This window comes from Molothrus ater, chromosome Z (assembly GCF_012460135.2).
Source record: "Molothrus ater isolate BHLD 08-10-18 breed brown headed cowbird chromosome Z, BPBGC_Mater_1.1, whole genome shotgun sequence".
Lineage (NCBI taxonomy): Eukaryota > Metazoa > Chordata > Aves > Passeriformes > Icteridae > Molothrus > Molothrus ater.
The window spans coordinates 37,568,621-37,584,867 of record NC_050511.2 but is presented as its reverse complement, the minus strand read 5'-3'; the positions used below and the strand labels follow the sequence as shown (position 1 = coordinate 37,584,867).

General features: G+C 39.9%; 2 protein-coding genes across 4 annotated transcripts in view; both read left to right on the top strand.

The window, feature by feature from the left end:
* TUT7 (terminal uridylyl transferase 7) overlaps nt 1-5,570 on the top strand; it is a 33,341-nt gene extending 27,771 nt beyond the window's left edge. For all 3 annotated transcript variants that reach the window (XM_036403295.2, XM_036403296.2, XM_054517923.1), the window contains 4 exons: nt 465-784; nt 2,548-2,624; nt 2,793-2,856; nt 4,544-5,570. In XM_036403295.2, coding sequence (XP_036259188.1) covers nt 465-784; nt 2,548-2,624; nt 2,793-2,856; nt 4,544-4,611 — 529 coding nt within the window. In that variant the 3' untranslated portion in view covers nt 4,612-5,570. The remainder of the gene's footprint in view (nt 1-464; nt 785-2,547; nt 2,625-2,792; nt 2,857-4,543) is intronic.
* A 3,492-nt stretch (nt 5,571-9,062) lies between these two features.
* On the top strand, nt 9,063-15,997 carry ISCA1 (iron-sulfur cluster assembly 1). The gene is made up of 4 exons (XM_036403399.2): nt 9,063-9,194; nt 11,215-11,268; nt 12,976-13,081; nt 13,548-15,997. The coding sequence occupies exons 1-4, from the start codon at nt 9,114-9,116 to the stop codon at nt 13,694-13,696; spliced, it is 390 nt and encodes a 129-aa protein (XP_036259292.1). The 5' UTR covers nt 9,063-9,113; the 3' UTR covers nt 13,697-15,997.
* Nucleotides 15,998-16,247: the final 250 nt, after the last annotated feature.

Below are 16,247 nucleotides of genomic sequence, written 5' to 3'. Positions count from 1 at the left end.
TCTCTCAACTGAAGAGACATTTAAAGTGAGTATGCAGTTTCAGAAGGAAAGAACTGAGTTCTGGTTGAGTCATACAAATAGAAAAAACCCAGAACTGTAGCCCTATTTTTTTGTACTTCTTTAGCAATTTGCTTGGTATTTCTTCTCTTCCACTGTATGCAACTTGAGGAGACAGATTTTCAGTTGTTCTTATATTTTTTGAGTTGCCATTATTAGAATTTAGGACTGTATTATCATCTAATTGTAAAGTTAAATTATTAAATACATGTAACATCATGAGTGATGAAGAGGAGCACTGTTTGGTGGAAGAGTCAAAGGAAAAGTACGGCAATTCACTTTATTGATCCTGCTTGAGAATTATTTTGTCTAAGGATAGCACATGCGTTTTCTGTTTGGTTTTTTTTATTGAGTCTGTGTGTGAATGTAAGGAGTCTGAATTCTGCAGCACTTTTCTGCTCCTGCAGACTAAGACGGCGTCGTGATTATGAAGGTACACAAAAGTATGGAGAAATCAAGGAGAAAAAAAGCAAAGAGGACAAAGAAATGCAGAATAAACCAACAGAAAAGGAGAACTCAATCAAGGAGGGAAAGTTGCACCTATGTACACCTCAGAAGAGGAAACTAGCAAGGGTAATAGTGGAAACTGGGAGAGAGAAGACTCCCAGGCAATCAGCAGAGAAATGGAAGCTCCTGGAAGACAGAGACATAAGAGAAAAACGTTGTTTTATCTGTAGAAGAGAAGGTCATATTAAAAAGGAATGCCCACAATACAAAGGAGTTGCAGGTATGAAACTGATAAAGCCGAGTAGTTTAAATAGCACTTATGGGGTTTTTTTGTATTTTTAACGTGGTTGACTAACCAATAAGGTTTTTGCATCATGTAAATGTGGGGGGTTTTTTAATGTAGTCACATTTAACTATTTTCCCCTCATCCTCACCTTCCTTTCAGAAATGTGCTGTATCCTGGGAGATTTGGCATGATTTCTCTTAGCTGATAAGATAGTTGTAATAAAAAGGGTATGAGTATCAAATATGTTGAAATTGCTTTCATTGTTATCAAAATATATGAGTTTGCCAACATTTCAAATTACTGGAAGCTTCTCTTCCATTTCATCATAATTGCAACAGAAGCTTGTGTTACAGCTCTTCACATTACCTAAACCAGAGCGATTCTATATGACCCTGAAGTCAAAATGAAAAGTGTACAGATTTGCTCAGATTGAGTTTTGTGAATAAAATTAAAATGGTTTTGATTCAGCAGTTGAAGGGATACAAAAGTTCGTCTTATAGATCCTGACAGACCTGAATGAATCACCGCTAAGCAAAAGTACATAATCATCTAAGTCATCTTTCAAATATGATTGATCACTCATCATGTGTGTTGTGAAGGAATACCTTTCTAAGATAAAACTGAGACTTAAGACAGTAGGTGGTATTTGTGATTGGCTTCCAAAGGAGCAAAGTATCACTGTTTCCCTGTACGTAAACCTGGGTGCACTTAAGTTCAGGCTGGAAAAAATTTGTTTTACAAATTAGTCATAACTTGACCTCTTAAAGGAACAGATTGGAGTCTTTTATATAAACATATTTTTCAAACCAGCTTTTCTCTACTTGCAGAAATATCCTGTCTGCCTTAGATCAGGAAACTCTTCATAATCAGATGCATTTAGTGGAAGAAAGCATAGGACTGTGTTAAAATACTGGAAGAGGGAGGAAAATGGTGCAAGTATATTCAAAATTGTGAATATATTTAGAAGTATTCTTACTTTGATAGACTACTAGAAGTACTGGAGGGACAGAAGAGTTGATTAAAAATTGAAACCATGCTTCATTCAGCTTCTAACCTTTTGAAGGTGTATGTCAAGTCTAAATTTAACTTTTGAGTTTGTTCATCTTTGACCTTATCTCATTAAACTTCTCTTCCAGCCATTCTGTTTGCTGTGATACTGAGCCTCTTTTAAGGTGGAGGGGAATACTCCTGACTCTTTCATAGTCAATCACATTTAGCATTCATCACAGGAGAACTATTATTAGGCTGTACAGTATATATGTCTAAAATAATACATTCTGCAATTGGTGTTTTTATCTGATTTGTATTTTGGGACTCAATATGTTTCAATTTGAAAGAATTGCTGTAGGTTGGGCTTTGTCTTTTATTGCTTGCTTACTGCCTCAAGTGTTCTTCCTAGTTGAATAAAGTACTACAAACAAATGGATCAAAGAGTCTAGACTTCACTCTTTGCATTGCTGCATTTTGTGAGACTGTGGACACTTCACTTACCACCTTACCTTCATTCATTCTAAGTTCCCTGTCTTCTGCTGATTCTGGAGCAGGATACGAAGATTAATTTATTGTAGGTTCCTAGCTTAAATGTATGTCTCCACATTATGTGAGTTTTCCATGTTATAAAATTGAGGAAAATAACAATGTCCCACAGTCTACATTTTCTGATTCTAGATAGAAAATATTTTGGTGTTTTTCTGTTTTATGATAAGTGAAATGGAAACTAGTTTCCACTTAGCAACTCCTTCTTATGATTTTTTCAGATGGCTCAAAGTCAGAAGTGGTGTGCGGGTCCCCTTCTTTACCCACTGCTCTCAAACATGCTGGTAGATTAAATCAGGTAAACACCAAGTGCCACTTTGGTTTCATCTTTTACTTTTTATATGTTTTAAAGCCCATATAAAGTAATTAAGAAAAGCTTTACCTAAGCTTTCAAGGAAAAACTTCTATGTTGTGAAATCAAATACTTCAGTTTTGTTGGTTTATTGATATGTGAATGTTTTTATAGGGAGTGCTTATGCATGAAGAAAAAAAGAAACAAAAAGGAAAAGTATTTTTGAGTCCCCAGTCAGGTATGTATATCTTCATTTCAATTCAGAAACTATGTGTAAAAGCCTGGCCAGCAGGGGAGGGAGGGGATTCTACCGCTCTGCTCTGCTCTGCTCTGGTGAGAGCCCACCTGGAACCCTGCATCCAGCTCTGGGGTCCCAGCACAGGGAGGACATGGACCTATTGGAGCCAGTTCAGAAGAGAGTCACCAAAATAATTAGAGGGATGGAGCACTTCTCCTATGGAGAGGCTGAGAGGGTTGGGGTTGTTCAGCCTAGAGAAAAGCAGGCTTCAAGGAAGGCTATTGTGGGCTTTCAGTTGTAAAAAGGGGCCTTTAAGTAAGGTGGGAAGAAACTTTTTAGCAGGGGATAGTAAGGGGTAATGTTTTAAAACAGAAAGAGGGTCAATTTACATTAGACTAAAAAAAGAAGTTTTTTACAACAAGGATGGTGAAACACAGGCACAGATTGCTCAGAGAGGTGGTGGATGCTTCACCCCTGAAAACATCCAAGGTCAGGTTGCATGGGACTCTGAGCAACTTGATGTAGTTGAAGATGTCCCTGCCCACAGCAGGAGAGTTGGACTAAATGACCTTTAACCCAAATCGTTCTATAATTGTATGATTCTTCATCAGTCCTTATAGAAACTCAAGCCAATTTGCTGAACACAGTGGCAGCTTGAACAGGCTGAAGCCACCTAATTTTTAATCTGGAGAAGTGTACAAATTTTGAGTTTTGTATTTGAAGCAAAACTTAGGCATAACAATTCTGTGCCTTTATATCACTGACTCTGGTGGATTTATTTTGCAGCAGGGTATGGTGGACTTGTATCAATCTCACCTGTTTCAGCTTACATGGGGTTGGTTCTCTGATTTTTCAGGGACAAAACATGGAATGCTTTCCTGTGAGGATTTCTTGCAGTAATTGTCTAGAATTATACATGATAAACTAACTTAGAGATTATCAAACCACATCCTTGGTTGCTAAAACGCAAAGAAGTTAAAAATTACATTTAGAAGTAGCAGTGAGATTGTATTATAAAGGCCTTTATGTACTCCTTCTGAATCAGAAATGTTTTGCTTTAAATGCCTGATTAACAATGTAGCTTCCTTACTGCAATTTCACGCACTTATTAGCAAGTACAATGAAGATTTTAAGAATAGCTGCTTTTGTTTTAATTGCAATTTCTAGTACAAATCTGCAAACCTTTCAGCACCATGTATATGCATTGTATACACTAATCTCTCTGAAGTTGGAGGGGGACCTAATTAGTTCTCTGAAGTTTGTGAAGACTTGACTGCAATTAAGTACCTCAAATCAAATTATCAGTTTTGTTGGGAAGACACATTTTTTTGTCTTTCCTGGTAAGCTTTTTCAAATTTAGTTTGGGGATTTTGTGAAACCACCAAAGTGGTTTGTCATAAGGTGTTTAGTTCAAGAAAATGCTAGTTCTCAATTTTGTATCTGATTATTTCCTACTTTCCATTAGCAGGTAATGATCTTAAGTTGAACTGTGTGTCCTTTCATTGTAGTTTGACTTGACAGTAATTTTCTCCTGTCTTTTTGTTTCAGTTCATTTATGTCCTTCTGGGGTTTTTGTGTTTTTTTTTTGTTGTTGTTGTTTTGTTTGTTTTGTTTTTGTTTGATTTTGGTTTTTAAAAACCAACAAATAATACCTTTAAAGCATTATGCTTTTTTCTTCCCAATTTAGGCAGCCTTTCCAATAAATACATGACTCAGGGAAAAGCCTCACAGAAGAGGACCCAGCAAGAATCATGAGGGATATTAAGCACTGATAAATTGCAACACAGGCCCATTATTCACTTAAAAGAAATGTCTTTGGCTAAAGCCTCTGAATTCACAGGACAGCAGCATAGACAACCTTCAGCTTAAGTTCAATGAAATATGGGTGTTTTCTTTTAGATTGCTAGTACAAGCAACTGTGGATTTTAATACAGACCCCTGCTCTTTATAATAGATTGTTTGAGCATTTTAATAGAAAGCCATGATGTTTTGTATTTGTTTACTAGGTAATGCATTTAGAAAAGGGCAGGTACTAAAAATGAACTGTTTTCAGGGTTTTGTTGTTCCACCTGACCATTTTAAACTGCACTAAAACATGTGCTAGCCAAATAAATTATATTTTCTTCAAAAATGAATCTTTTGAAGGAGCAAATGATATTTATTAATGTTGATTGTTTACTGAATCCTTGTGTAAGTGTTTGAGATGTTTGTAGACTGCTATATTCTTGTTTATTTCTCCAGAGAACTAAAAAGATAGACACTAGTCATCATATTTTAAACAATCTCTGGACAAGCAGTGCCACTGAGATTTTGTGGGGTTGTTTTCTGTTCTGTGATTTTATGGGAGTTTATTTGCTGCTGTGCTCGTGTTCAAGAAAGAAAGAGAGATTAGGTAACAGGTCAGTCCTGTTTTGTTGCTGCTAAGAATCTTTTTCAAGGCCTTGGGGATACAGACAAAAATGCTTTAAGAAATAGAGGTATTATATTTGGCAACTGGGGAAAAATACATGTCCATTTTCATAGAATATGAAGAGGATCCTTGTACCAGTCAAGAATTTACATTCATTAGTAGTACGAACTTGAGTTTTACTTGAAATCCTTCCAGAGGTGGTAATGCACCATCTTACCTTGTTCAAAAGAGAAATAGTTATGTGTTAAAATTGAAACCACTGTTAATTTATGAATCTGAAATAAATTTTAAAAAAAAGTGAAAATCAGACTTAGGTCTCTCTTTTTTTTCCTGAGGTTGTAGTTTTCAATCTTCCTGACGTGTAGAAACGGATTTACTATAATTATCTGGATTTAGAACCATCATGTTCAATTTTTTTTCCCTAGCTATTTTTATGGAAGCTGAAAGCTAGAATTGCCAAAGGGGTCTCAGGGAACTAGCATCCCAAGTCTTGTTCTGGTTTTCACCCATCTGAAGCCAGCTATCTATGAACTTCCAGATGTGTTGCTTTCACAAATAATTTCTTCTGTGTTCTTTCCTAAACACATTTTCAAGCATATTACCTTTGTGCTTTATTTAGTTTTAACAGAGTTACATCCAATTTTGCTGGTGGGATTGAAGTGTATAAACTCTTCTGAACCAGGTGTATACTCTGTCCTTCTTAATGATACGGAGGGACAGGCAGTTATTTATTTATGCTGCCTTTTTATTGGAAAAAAGTGCTGTCATCATATTTCAAAGGAATTTCAAATGCTTTTGATGTCTATGTTTCCAAAGCTGGAATATGTTTTATGCTGTGAACAGTAGGTTATCAGTGCTGCTAACCTGCTGTGAACAGTAGGTTATCAGAAATTTAGAAATATGAAGGTTTTTCAGGTTTGCAACACAGTTAACTTTCTTAAACAGGTAACTCAATGTCATTTAGCTGTTTAACCATGAGATCACACACATACATTTTCCCTAATGTAATTGTTCTGGTGGGGTTTGTTTCCTAGCTATATTTAAAACTGCTTCCCCATCTGTTAAAATTTTACTTAAAGCTTCCAGGGCTTGAAATAGCTGCTTAGAATGGGAGTTTTCTAGCATAGAAAGTTGTTGGCTTTTTCTTCCATACTGATACCATATCAATATTTCTTGAAATCTAACTTGAAATAGTTATATTTTAAAATTGATTTTTGCATCTATCCTGTCCTGGAGAAGGCAATTTTTCTAGCCCATGTTCAGTCTTCCATGTGGACATATATTCAGCAGGCAGGGGACTAAGGATTGATGATTGGAGGCATCCTGAAGAAAGTTGTGCCTGCATAGTCGAGTGCAAATGATGAAGGAGGTATTAGCTGCATTTGTTCATGAGCTTCCCCCCCTCAAGTGTACTGACTTCAGCTTTCAGCCCAGTAGTGCATTAAACCCCCCTTGCCCCTAAGAAGGCGTAGTTTAGTTGAGATGCATGCTCAAGGTGCATGAATTACATGTGAAAAGACACACTCTTTGTAGCTAAAAAAAATACAAATTTTTTATACACCTGCTGTCTTTATATTTGAAGTAGTAGTACTGTGCCTCAGTAAAGAGCATAATTATGTATGTAAAAAACACCTAACACATCTGACTTACTACCAAGCTCTTCAGAACTACTAAGGCCAGAATCAGGGAAGTAAGTGAGGTGATGAGACTCAAATGTGTTTCTTGTGCTTGGACTTCATTAACAGGGATTTAAAGTATTATCTAGCATATTTAAGGATGCTAGAATGTGGAAATGAAAAATGAGTACTTGTTTACCTTCTGGCATAGCCATCATTCAACTTAAAGTAAGAGTCTCCCTGTACCAAGGCTGTTGGGGTTTCTTCAACTTGAAGTCGCTGCAGCCACCAGGAGTTGGGGAATGGCAGCTCAGTTCATCCAGCAGCTTTCACGCTCTCCTCCCACATTGCCTCTGCACCAGGCAGGGATCAAGAAGGGCAGCTGGGCCCTGACCACTGCATGGCCATCCTCTTACTTGGCCCCAGACTGGCATGAACCCAGAGGAAAGGGCAGGATCCTGCTCAGCAGGAGGGCAGACACAATGCATTGTCTGTGAAGGTTCCAGGTCCTCTGCACTTTGCTCAGGGATTTGTCCAAACTGAATTACTCTACACATGCATTTTGCCCTCTGAGCCAAAGCTTCATATTGAATAGCCATATGCATTATTTTAAAATGCTTGCCAGTGTGGCAGTCCATAAATATTCACATTCTGTGCCTGTATTTTGTAGGTGGGGAACTATGCACTCATGGGCCTCCATTGTTCTCTGGTGTGGGAAAATGTCTGGGGGTAAAAAGATAATGGTACGGAAATTGTAGAGGAAAATAGGATTGCTACTCCCTGGGTGGAATGTCGCCAGTGTGCCTGACTTCCCACTCACTGTACATGCTAAAGGTGGGTGGAGTAGATACACTATCACCAGGCTCTTGCAGAGGCTTGAACTTAGTGGTCCTTTCTGGCTGATAAGCTGCACAGCAGCTGAACACCAAGGGAGATAAAGGAAGGTGTCCTGTTGACGAATCAGCAGCTGTGGTGGAATCACTCTCCTTAGGCTGACATATTATGTATTCTGAGATACCCACCCCCAACGTACAACCACTCCTCACAGGGTAAGCTATATGACTACAGCCACTCTAGCTCCATCTAAACATAAGCAAATAGTACAAAAATGAATTCAAAAGGGTGAGAAGTTAGGAAAGACTCCATTGTAACTTCTGGAGTCAATTGACAGGCTCAATCTGTCTTTGCCCCTGTGGGGACAACTATGGGGTAAGAACAGTGTTCTGTGAATGGTAAATTGTTGTCTTGAGCTGACTTTTGTCGGGGATTAGAGGTTTTTAGTACAGTGCTTTGAATTAAAATATTGCTCTGAATATGTTTTCACGGTCAGCTACGGTCACCAGCAATTCTTGCACCTTAAAATGTCAGAATTCTAGGTTGCATCCAAAGCAGCAGGACCAGGGAGGGGATTCTGTCTCTCCTGCTTGCCTCTTGTGCATGCATCCAGCTCTGGGACCTCCAATTTAAGAAGGATATGGAATTGTTAAGCGTGTGGCCTTCTCTGCAGTGAGCTGATAAGAGAACTGCAGCCACCTCCCTTATGAAGACAGGCTCAGAAGGTCGGGGCTGTTCAGTTTGAAGAAGAGAAAGTTAACTGGAGACCTCATGGCAACCTCCCCATATCTGCAGGGGGCCTACAGGGAATACTGGAGACTTCGTCAGGAACTGTAGTGATAAGACAAGGGGGTGATTCAAATGAGGTATTAGAAGACATTTGTTACTGTGAGGCAGGTGATGCACTGGTTATGGATTGCTTAGGGAAGTTCTGGATAAGGCCTTGACCAATCTAGTCTAGTGGGCAGTGTCCCTGCCCACGGCAAAAGGGTTGGGACTAGATGATCTTTAAGCTCCATTCCAACCCCCTAGCACTCTAAATTAATAAAGATTGTTATTCCGTAACCTGTTAACTTGGACCTTCAACGGCGCTGACAGACCAATCATTGAAGGCTTTCAGGAAAAACCTCCCCTTTCCACGTGATACTGGGCGGCTGTTTTGCCGCGGCCTCCGCCAGGGCGGCTGAAGGGCAAGCAGGGCGTCCCGGCTGTCTTTGCCGCTTATCTGGGCGCGCTGCCCCGCCGCCTGCGCTGCCCCGCCCGCGCGGAGCCGCGGCCGGAGCGGGACCGGGCGCCTCTCCGGGGGTGGAGCCGCCGCCGCCCGTCCCCGCCCGCGGCCCGTGCGCGGTGGCGTCACTGCGTGCAGGCGGCGCTGCCCTGGCCGAGGGCGCCGGGCCATGGCCTCGTCCGTGGTGCGCGCCACGGTGCGCGCCGTCAGCAAGCGCAGGATCCAGGCGACCCGCGCCGCCCTCACGCTGGTCAGTGCCGCGGGCCGGCAGCGGGCGGGACGCGGGGACCGCGGCACCTCCCGGGTGCGGGAGCTGCGCCACGGGCAGTGAGGCGGGCCCTGGCGACAGCGGGGCGGGCGCAAGGACGGGGACGGGCCGGCGTCGGTAGCCCCAGCGGGGCGGCTGCGGCGGGCGGGCTGCAGCGGGCTCTTCTTTCCCCTGGCGAGCTGAGAGGCGGGCGGTGGCTCCTGCTCCGCGGCGGTCCCGCTGAGAGGAGGCCCCACGCTCCGCCGCTCCGTCTGCGGAACCGCAGGGTTCCGGGGCAGCACCCGTGCGGCCCCTGCGAGCGCGGGGCCTGGTCGCATAGACACTCCAAAAAAAGTATGTGATGAAATTTTTTGGAAAAGGGTAATGCGTTACTTACCGAGGCTGACGCGTAGGATCTTTCCAAGAACGCTTTACATCCTGTTGTTGATAGTAAAGTGCGTGCATTCTGTACTAGCGGCCGTGCTGGAGAGGTCAAACTTGAAAACATGGTGTTTGGTCGTAGGTTGGACTCGGTGATCTCAGAGGTCTTTTCCAACCTCTGATTCTGAGAGCACTGCAGAGAAAAGTACAGCCATGTCTCCGCGGGAACAGGGGCAGATCAAGTGCACAGAGCTCAGTCGTTTCTCAGAGCGGGTAATTCCTGCTCAGTAGTGGGTCTCTAGCAACAAGAGTGGTAGTGGTAATTAGAAAGGATTTCCTGCTGCAAGTCTACTTGAAGTTTGCTTTGTGTATTTAATTCGGCTCGTGGTAAGAGCTTCACATTACTAATGCTTTTCTCAGTGTCTTAGAAACTTGTGGGAATGTAATGGAAATTTCGACGTTTGCATTTTGTTATTGCATTTCTGCATCAACTAGATCTGCATGAATGGTGAATTTTATCTGCTGTTAAGTCAGAGGTCCCCTTAAGGTTAATGGGGAGAGAATTGTAGGCTATAAGCCCTCTATATCTTACTGATTTTTATCTGTAATGGATATGTGACAAAAGTTTTACAAGAAAGAGTTACTTGATTGAATTATGATAGGGATTTTGGAAGAAAAAGTTGCAAAGAAACAACATGGATCTTGACAGGCTTGAGAGATGGACAAACTTCATAAAGTTCAGCAAAGTGAAATGCAAGGCAATCCCAGGCACACCAACAGGTTAGGTGGAGAATGGATTGAGAGCAGCCATATCAAGAAGGACCTGGGTGTGATGGTTGATAAGAGGCTGGACATGACCCAGCAATGAGCACTTGTAATCCAGAAAGCCAAACGTGTCCTGGGCTGCATCCAAAGCAGCGTGGGCAGCAGGGGAGGGAGGGGATTCTGCCCCTCTGCTCTGCTCTGCTGAGAGCCCACCTGGAACCCTGCATCCAGCTCTGGGAAGACATGGAGCAAGTCCAAAGGTGGTAAGAGGACTGCAGCCACCTCGTTTATGAAGACAGGTTGAGAAGGTTGGGGCTGTTCACCTTGAAGAGAGGGTTGTCTGGAGACCTCACAGCAACCTTCCAGAATCTGCAGGAGGCCTACAGGGAAGCTGGAGAGGGACTTTTCATCAGGAACTGCAGTGATAGGACAAGGGGGAGATTTAAATGAGGTGTTAGGAAGAGCGAGGTGTGACACTGGAATGGGCTGCCCAGGGAAGTTCTGGATGTGTTCAAGCCCAGTTTGGGCTTGAACCAACCTGGCCTATGTCCAAGGCCTTGACCAACCTGGCCTACTGTTCCTGCTATGGCAGGGGTGTTGGAACTAGATTATCTTTAAGGTTCTCTTCCAACCCAAGCCACTCTGATATTTAACAGCCAAAACCCCCACTGTTAAGTATTAAGGATTGAATTTTTGCGGTATCTGTTTGCTGGCAGTGTGGGTGAGAAGAGGTTGTGTGCTCTGTGTCAGTTAGGTTGAGCAGACATCTGTTTTACAGCAGTACAGGCATCAGCTTTAATACATGCAAGCACTCATTGCAAATATACAAATAAGCAACAAAAAAAATCAAATTTATATGTATTCTTTTGTCTTTCAGACCCCTTCTGCTGTCCAGAAGATAAAAGAGCTTCTGAAAGATAAACCTGACCATGTAAGTGTAGATAGAGTCAGTCTGTAGGGTATGCTAAGATATTAGTACAGCTCATGATTGCAAAGCATTTCTGGCTAACTTAGAAGTTTGAACTGAACACTGAGGTGTTTGTTAGAGATGTTGACATTTTTTTTTGGTGAGGAATGCATAAGCTTATTTATATATCCAGCTTTGTTTTGTTATAAAATGAAATGCTGGAAACAACTGACTGTAAAGACAATTCACTGTACAGTTATTTTTAAAATTAATGAAGTTGGAAAAACTTAAAGCTTCAGATATTTTTGAGCTACATTTTAATGAAGCCCTTTAGTATGACATAGTAATGATTTCTGATAGGGAGAGAGCTCTTCAGCTGTTATTATTTAAGTTCTTGTAGGAATTCTCATTGTGAAATATGCAGTAATAAAGTTATATTCATATGCATTGGAGAATATCTAATTCTTAGGAAACTTGCTAGACAATGTGTTTTTTTTTTAAGTAACCAGTGTTTCACCAAATAATGAGCTTGTCATCTTTTCTTCTTGAGGGAAAGACACACAGAGGCTTCTTTTATAATCATTGTAAAAACAAGCATTAGGGTTTTTTTTACAGTAAGTATTGTTCCAAGAAGAATATTTCTTTTATTAACCAAGGCCATTGTTTGTTTTGCTTCCTGCATGTTTGTAACTAGACTTATTTGTTCTAATGTTTTAAACCATCCTAAGGAAGCCTTGAGCCTACAGTTTATATGGTCAGTCGTTTCCTGACTTTAAATGGTGTCTGCATTTTTCACCCCATTATTTGTAGCAGTTCCTGTAGAGAAAGGCATTTAGTCTGAAAGGATCAGATGCAGTTTATCTTGAGAGCCCATTTAATGAAAACTGTTACATTTTGATACATTTTTATCACAACATATGGACATAGATAGTGAAGTTTGGCTCTTCAGCTATGAAGCTCTGGTGCGTAGAAGGTGAGAGGGATACTTCTTAAAGATTCTTACATACAAATAGTTGTCTACATTGTTAAAACATCTTGATTTTCTCCGTACATGGATGCTCTTCTTGTCTGATTGTTGAATGCTGTGAATGTTAAAACATTGGGTAAGTTGGCTTTTAAGGCCAGTTAACCAATACACATATACATACTTTGATTTAGGGAGGGGTTTGCTTCTTGGCAATAGAGGTAATGAAAAATCAATGCATGTTTTTCAGAACTTTGGTTTAAAGTAAGTTTTCTGACAGTGTCAAAATAAGGGCAGTTACTAGATTATCACAGAAGAAGAGTTCTGTGATAATCTAGTAACTGCCCTTATTTTGGCCTCACAGCTTCATAATTATGTTACTGTCATATGACCGGAATTAGCATCTGAGTAAACTGTAATTTGAAGTCACAAAATACTTCTCTTTGAAATTTGACTGTCTTTTTGGGACTTGGTTCCTATATGACTGCCTATGGTTCATTACTTCAAAAATTGTGCATACTGGAGGGCATGATCCACTCCAGCAAGGATCAGATGCGTTTTTTATCTTGGCAGTCAAATTTATAGAAGAAAAAAGAAAAAGTTACCTCTTACCTGTTTACAGTAATTCACTTTTGCATTTAGACAGTGGAGAAAAATAAATGTCAGCACTTCATTGTTCTGCATATTTTTTAACTTGATGGTCTGAATAGGTTTTAAAAAGGAAGTCGTACATGTGGTGGTGTTTTTTGTTGTTTCTTTTTATTTAGGTAGGTGTGAAAGTAGGTGTTCGTACAAGGGGATGCAATGGACTTTCTTACACATTAGAATATACAAAATCGAAAGGAGACTCTGATGAAGAAGTAGTTCAAGATGGTGAGTTTCTGGTGCAGCAGCACAAGATTCTGTTTGGGGAGGATATAAAACCTGGCCATTTTGAGAGAAGAAATCTATATTGTCAAAGTTTTGTATCTTGCTGGATTTACAGACTTTAAGAAGGGTATGGAATGGGTTACTGTCTGCTATGCATGGGAATTGTGTACTCAAGCTGAGATTTGTTGCCATGTTCTACAGCTTATTTCCCTCAGCATCATTTTTTTGTCCCCTGTCAAAAAGCAGACATTCGTGTGCACACATAAGTTAACAGTTCCAGACTTCTGCCAGACTTCTATTGGTAGAAAGAATATAGTGATTGAAGTGCCCCACATTAGGCCAGGGAAACCAAGTTGTACTAGTAGTCTTTATGCTTAGCTTCCTCTTTTTTTATTACTGGTCAAAAGTGAATTTCAAAGTGAATGATGGTTTTGCTGTATGTAATTTCTGGTTTTCTGTTATTTTCAAGGGGTTAGAGTGTTTATTGAAAAGAAGGCACAGCTGACACTTCTAGGAACTGAAATGGACTATGTAGAAGACAAACTGTCCAGTGAATTTGTCTTCAATAATCCAAACATCAAAGGAACATGTGGCTGTGGAGAAAGCTTTAACATCTGAAATCTCAGGATTACTTCTTTGACTTTCAGCAGCCTAAAACACTTACTATTATGACTTTCAGAAGTAAATGCATTTTCTTCAGGTTTGTAGGCTGCATAAAGTGGGGATACTATTAAGAAAAATAAAGTTACATATTCGAAAATATAAGCTGTGTGTTAAATTCCACCCTGATATAGTTACACTGTAATTTCTGATGAATTGGGATCTAAAAGGTAAGAACAGTGAGTGCTGCAGTAACATCTCTGTACTTCCACTTGCCAAGGAAATAAAATTTCACTGTTCTTTTCCTCTGTCATTTTCTTTGTCAATCCTACTCGTACTTCCCCATTCAAAACCCATTTGAAAGAATACATTGTGTTCTGCTTTGATTTGGGGAAAACAAACAAACCAATGGACAAAAAATCGTAACCATTTCTGTGTATTTATAAAGATTTATATATACAAGCACACAGTCCTTACTTACTTTGTACTTTTCCAATGCTTTCATCTTTTTACAAGTGCATTTTCTGGTGGTTTATTTTCCCTTAAATTCAGGGAAATAAAAATGTTGTTCATGTATTAATATAGTGAATAAGCTATGGTAGCGCCTGTTGTAGAAATGCTTGGAAGAGGGCTAGCCTAATTTTAATTATTTTCCTTTCTTTGTTGAAGGCATAGTCCCTGCTGTACTTTGTCATTTTCAAAGCATGAGGTATCTGGTACTGGAGGGCTAAAAAGTGATACGCAGGCCTTGTTTTTCACATTTCAGTTTTTTATCTTGCCTCAATTAATTTGCAAAGGTGGCAAACTGCTTCCACATTCTTATTCCCCATCTTCGCAGAATGTGCTGTGTTTGCACCAAAATCTATGAAAACTTATTGAGAGACAAATCTCAGATTTCTCATTACTTTTTTTTTCTGTAATCATGCATGCTACTAATTTAGAGTTTGAACTCTTTTTCATAACTCTAAGTAGCAGATTTTTTTCACCGAAGTTTGTGGTCCCCTGTGTTTAACTCCTGCCTTGGATTTAACTTGATAACAGGAGAAAAATAATTTTTAATTATGAAAAACCCTTAGTATTTCATATTATTTTTAAATTAATCTAGGCAGTAATTAAAATACTGTAAGAGGCCATTTTTTCTTTGGAATTTACTTAATCATAATTTTGGTTTTGTAAACAAGTGTCTTTCAAGCTTATACAATCTGCAGCAATTCTTCACTGGTGCTGATACAGAAGTGTAAAGTCTCTCCAGACCTTCCCAACCTGGTGTGAGAGAGAGAAACTGTTCCATCCTTTTATCTCCTCATTGTCCAGAGATGACATTGTGCAGCTCAGGTGCTCACTTGTGCAGAATAGAAGGTAACATGTCTGCTTGAGCAACAGATTTGAACAGCTGGTGAAAATAAAAAAGAGGGCGACAGCAGGAGTCTTGTAGGTGTTGAGATGGGAATGATCTGAGAGCATTAAGGCTGCGTGTTGAAAATCCAGAGATCATCTTGATGTGGACAGTTGTACCCCACAGACCTGTCACCAACTGCTGTAGATGTAGGATTGCACCTACATTTTGGTTCTTCCCTCTACACCTTTTCCCAGAGCAAAGGGAAGAATAAAAATGAAAAAAAAAAATTATGCTTCATCTGCTTTATGTAGTGCACAGGAACAGAAGATCAGAGTTACTTACAGTCTAATAGTAAATACTTGAATTTTAGTTGAATATCACCTTTTGATGTAAAGACACTATTTCCCTTCACAGTCAACTGTTGCACACAGTTACTCCATATAGTGATTCAGGAATTAGTGGTAATACACTGGTGAAGTGCTTCTTTAGTGATGTAACTCTTTCACTCTTGCCTAACAAAAACATGGAGTTCATGTGACATAGTTGCATTACATCTAAAACTCCAAGCTAAGGGCATTTCTTCAGATTGCATTTCTCTGCTTCTTGCTAGAGATAAAACTTTGAATGTGGTAACACTGATGGTTGCTAAGAGTGCTGGTACTTATTCATTTAACTTGTTTTGGGGTGGAGAGCATTGGTTTGAGGTTTATTTTAGACCTGTGGCATGTATAGTAATCTTTTTTGTGTGTTTGTGTATGCCTTGAATGGAAGTTTGCACTTTTGTACTCCCATGAAGCAATCATCTTAAGTTGTCACCTCATTAAGACAACTAATGCACAATATGTTAAACTTCTGCTAAAGTGCTATTTACAATTGCATACAAACTGTATGGTTTTGTTGATTGGTCCATTATAATTTTGTGCAACAATGTGTGTAGAGTCCTCAATTACAATAAATATAGCCTGTTGGTAACCATGAAATATTCCTATCTTGAATGATTTTTTAAAGTAATAAAAAAAGCACTGGGGGGAGAACACGCTTGTGTGCTGGGGTTACAAAGTAGACACAATGCTACTGTTACCTGACTTAGTATTCCCCCAAAATATTAAACATTTTCAGATATTAACAGCATTAAAATGGCATAGAAATACATGGCCAAAAAAATAGTTAACTATGTACACAAGATATTTATGCATCTGGGAGAGTGCACTGTTAATGCACAGCCTTCTA

Bases quoted from the DNA above. Each gene is read 5' to 3' on its own strand.
- ISCA1 (XM_036403399.2), top strand. From the start codon at position 9,114: ATGGCCTCGTCCGTGGTGCGCGCCACGGTGCGCGCCGTCAGCAAGCGC. The intron at 9,195-11,214 runs GTCAGTGCCGCG...TTTGTCTTTCAG, and splicing joins CCCGCGCCGCCCTCACGCTG to ACCCCTTCTGCTGTCCAGAA. The intron at 11,269-12,975 runs GTAAGTGTAGAT...CTTTTTATTTAG, and splicing joins TGAAAGATAAACCTGACCAT to GTAGGTGTGAAAGTAGGTGT.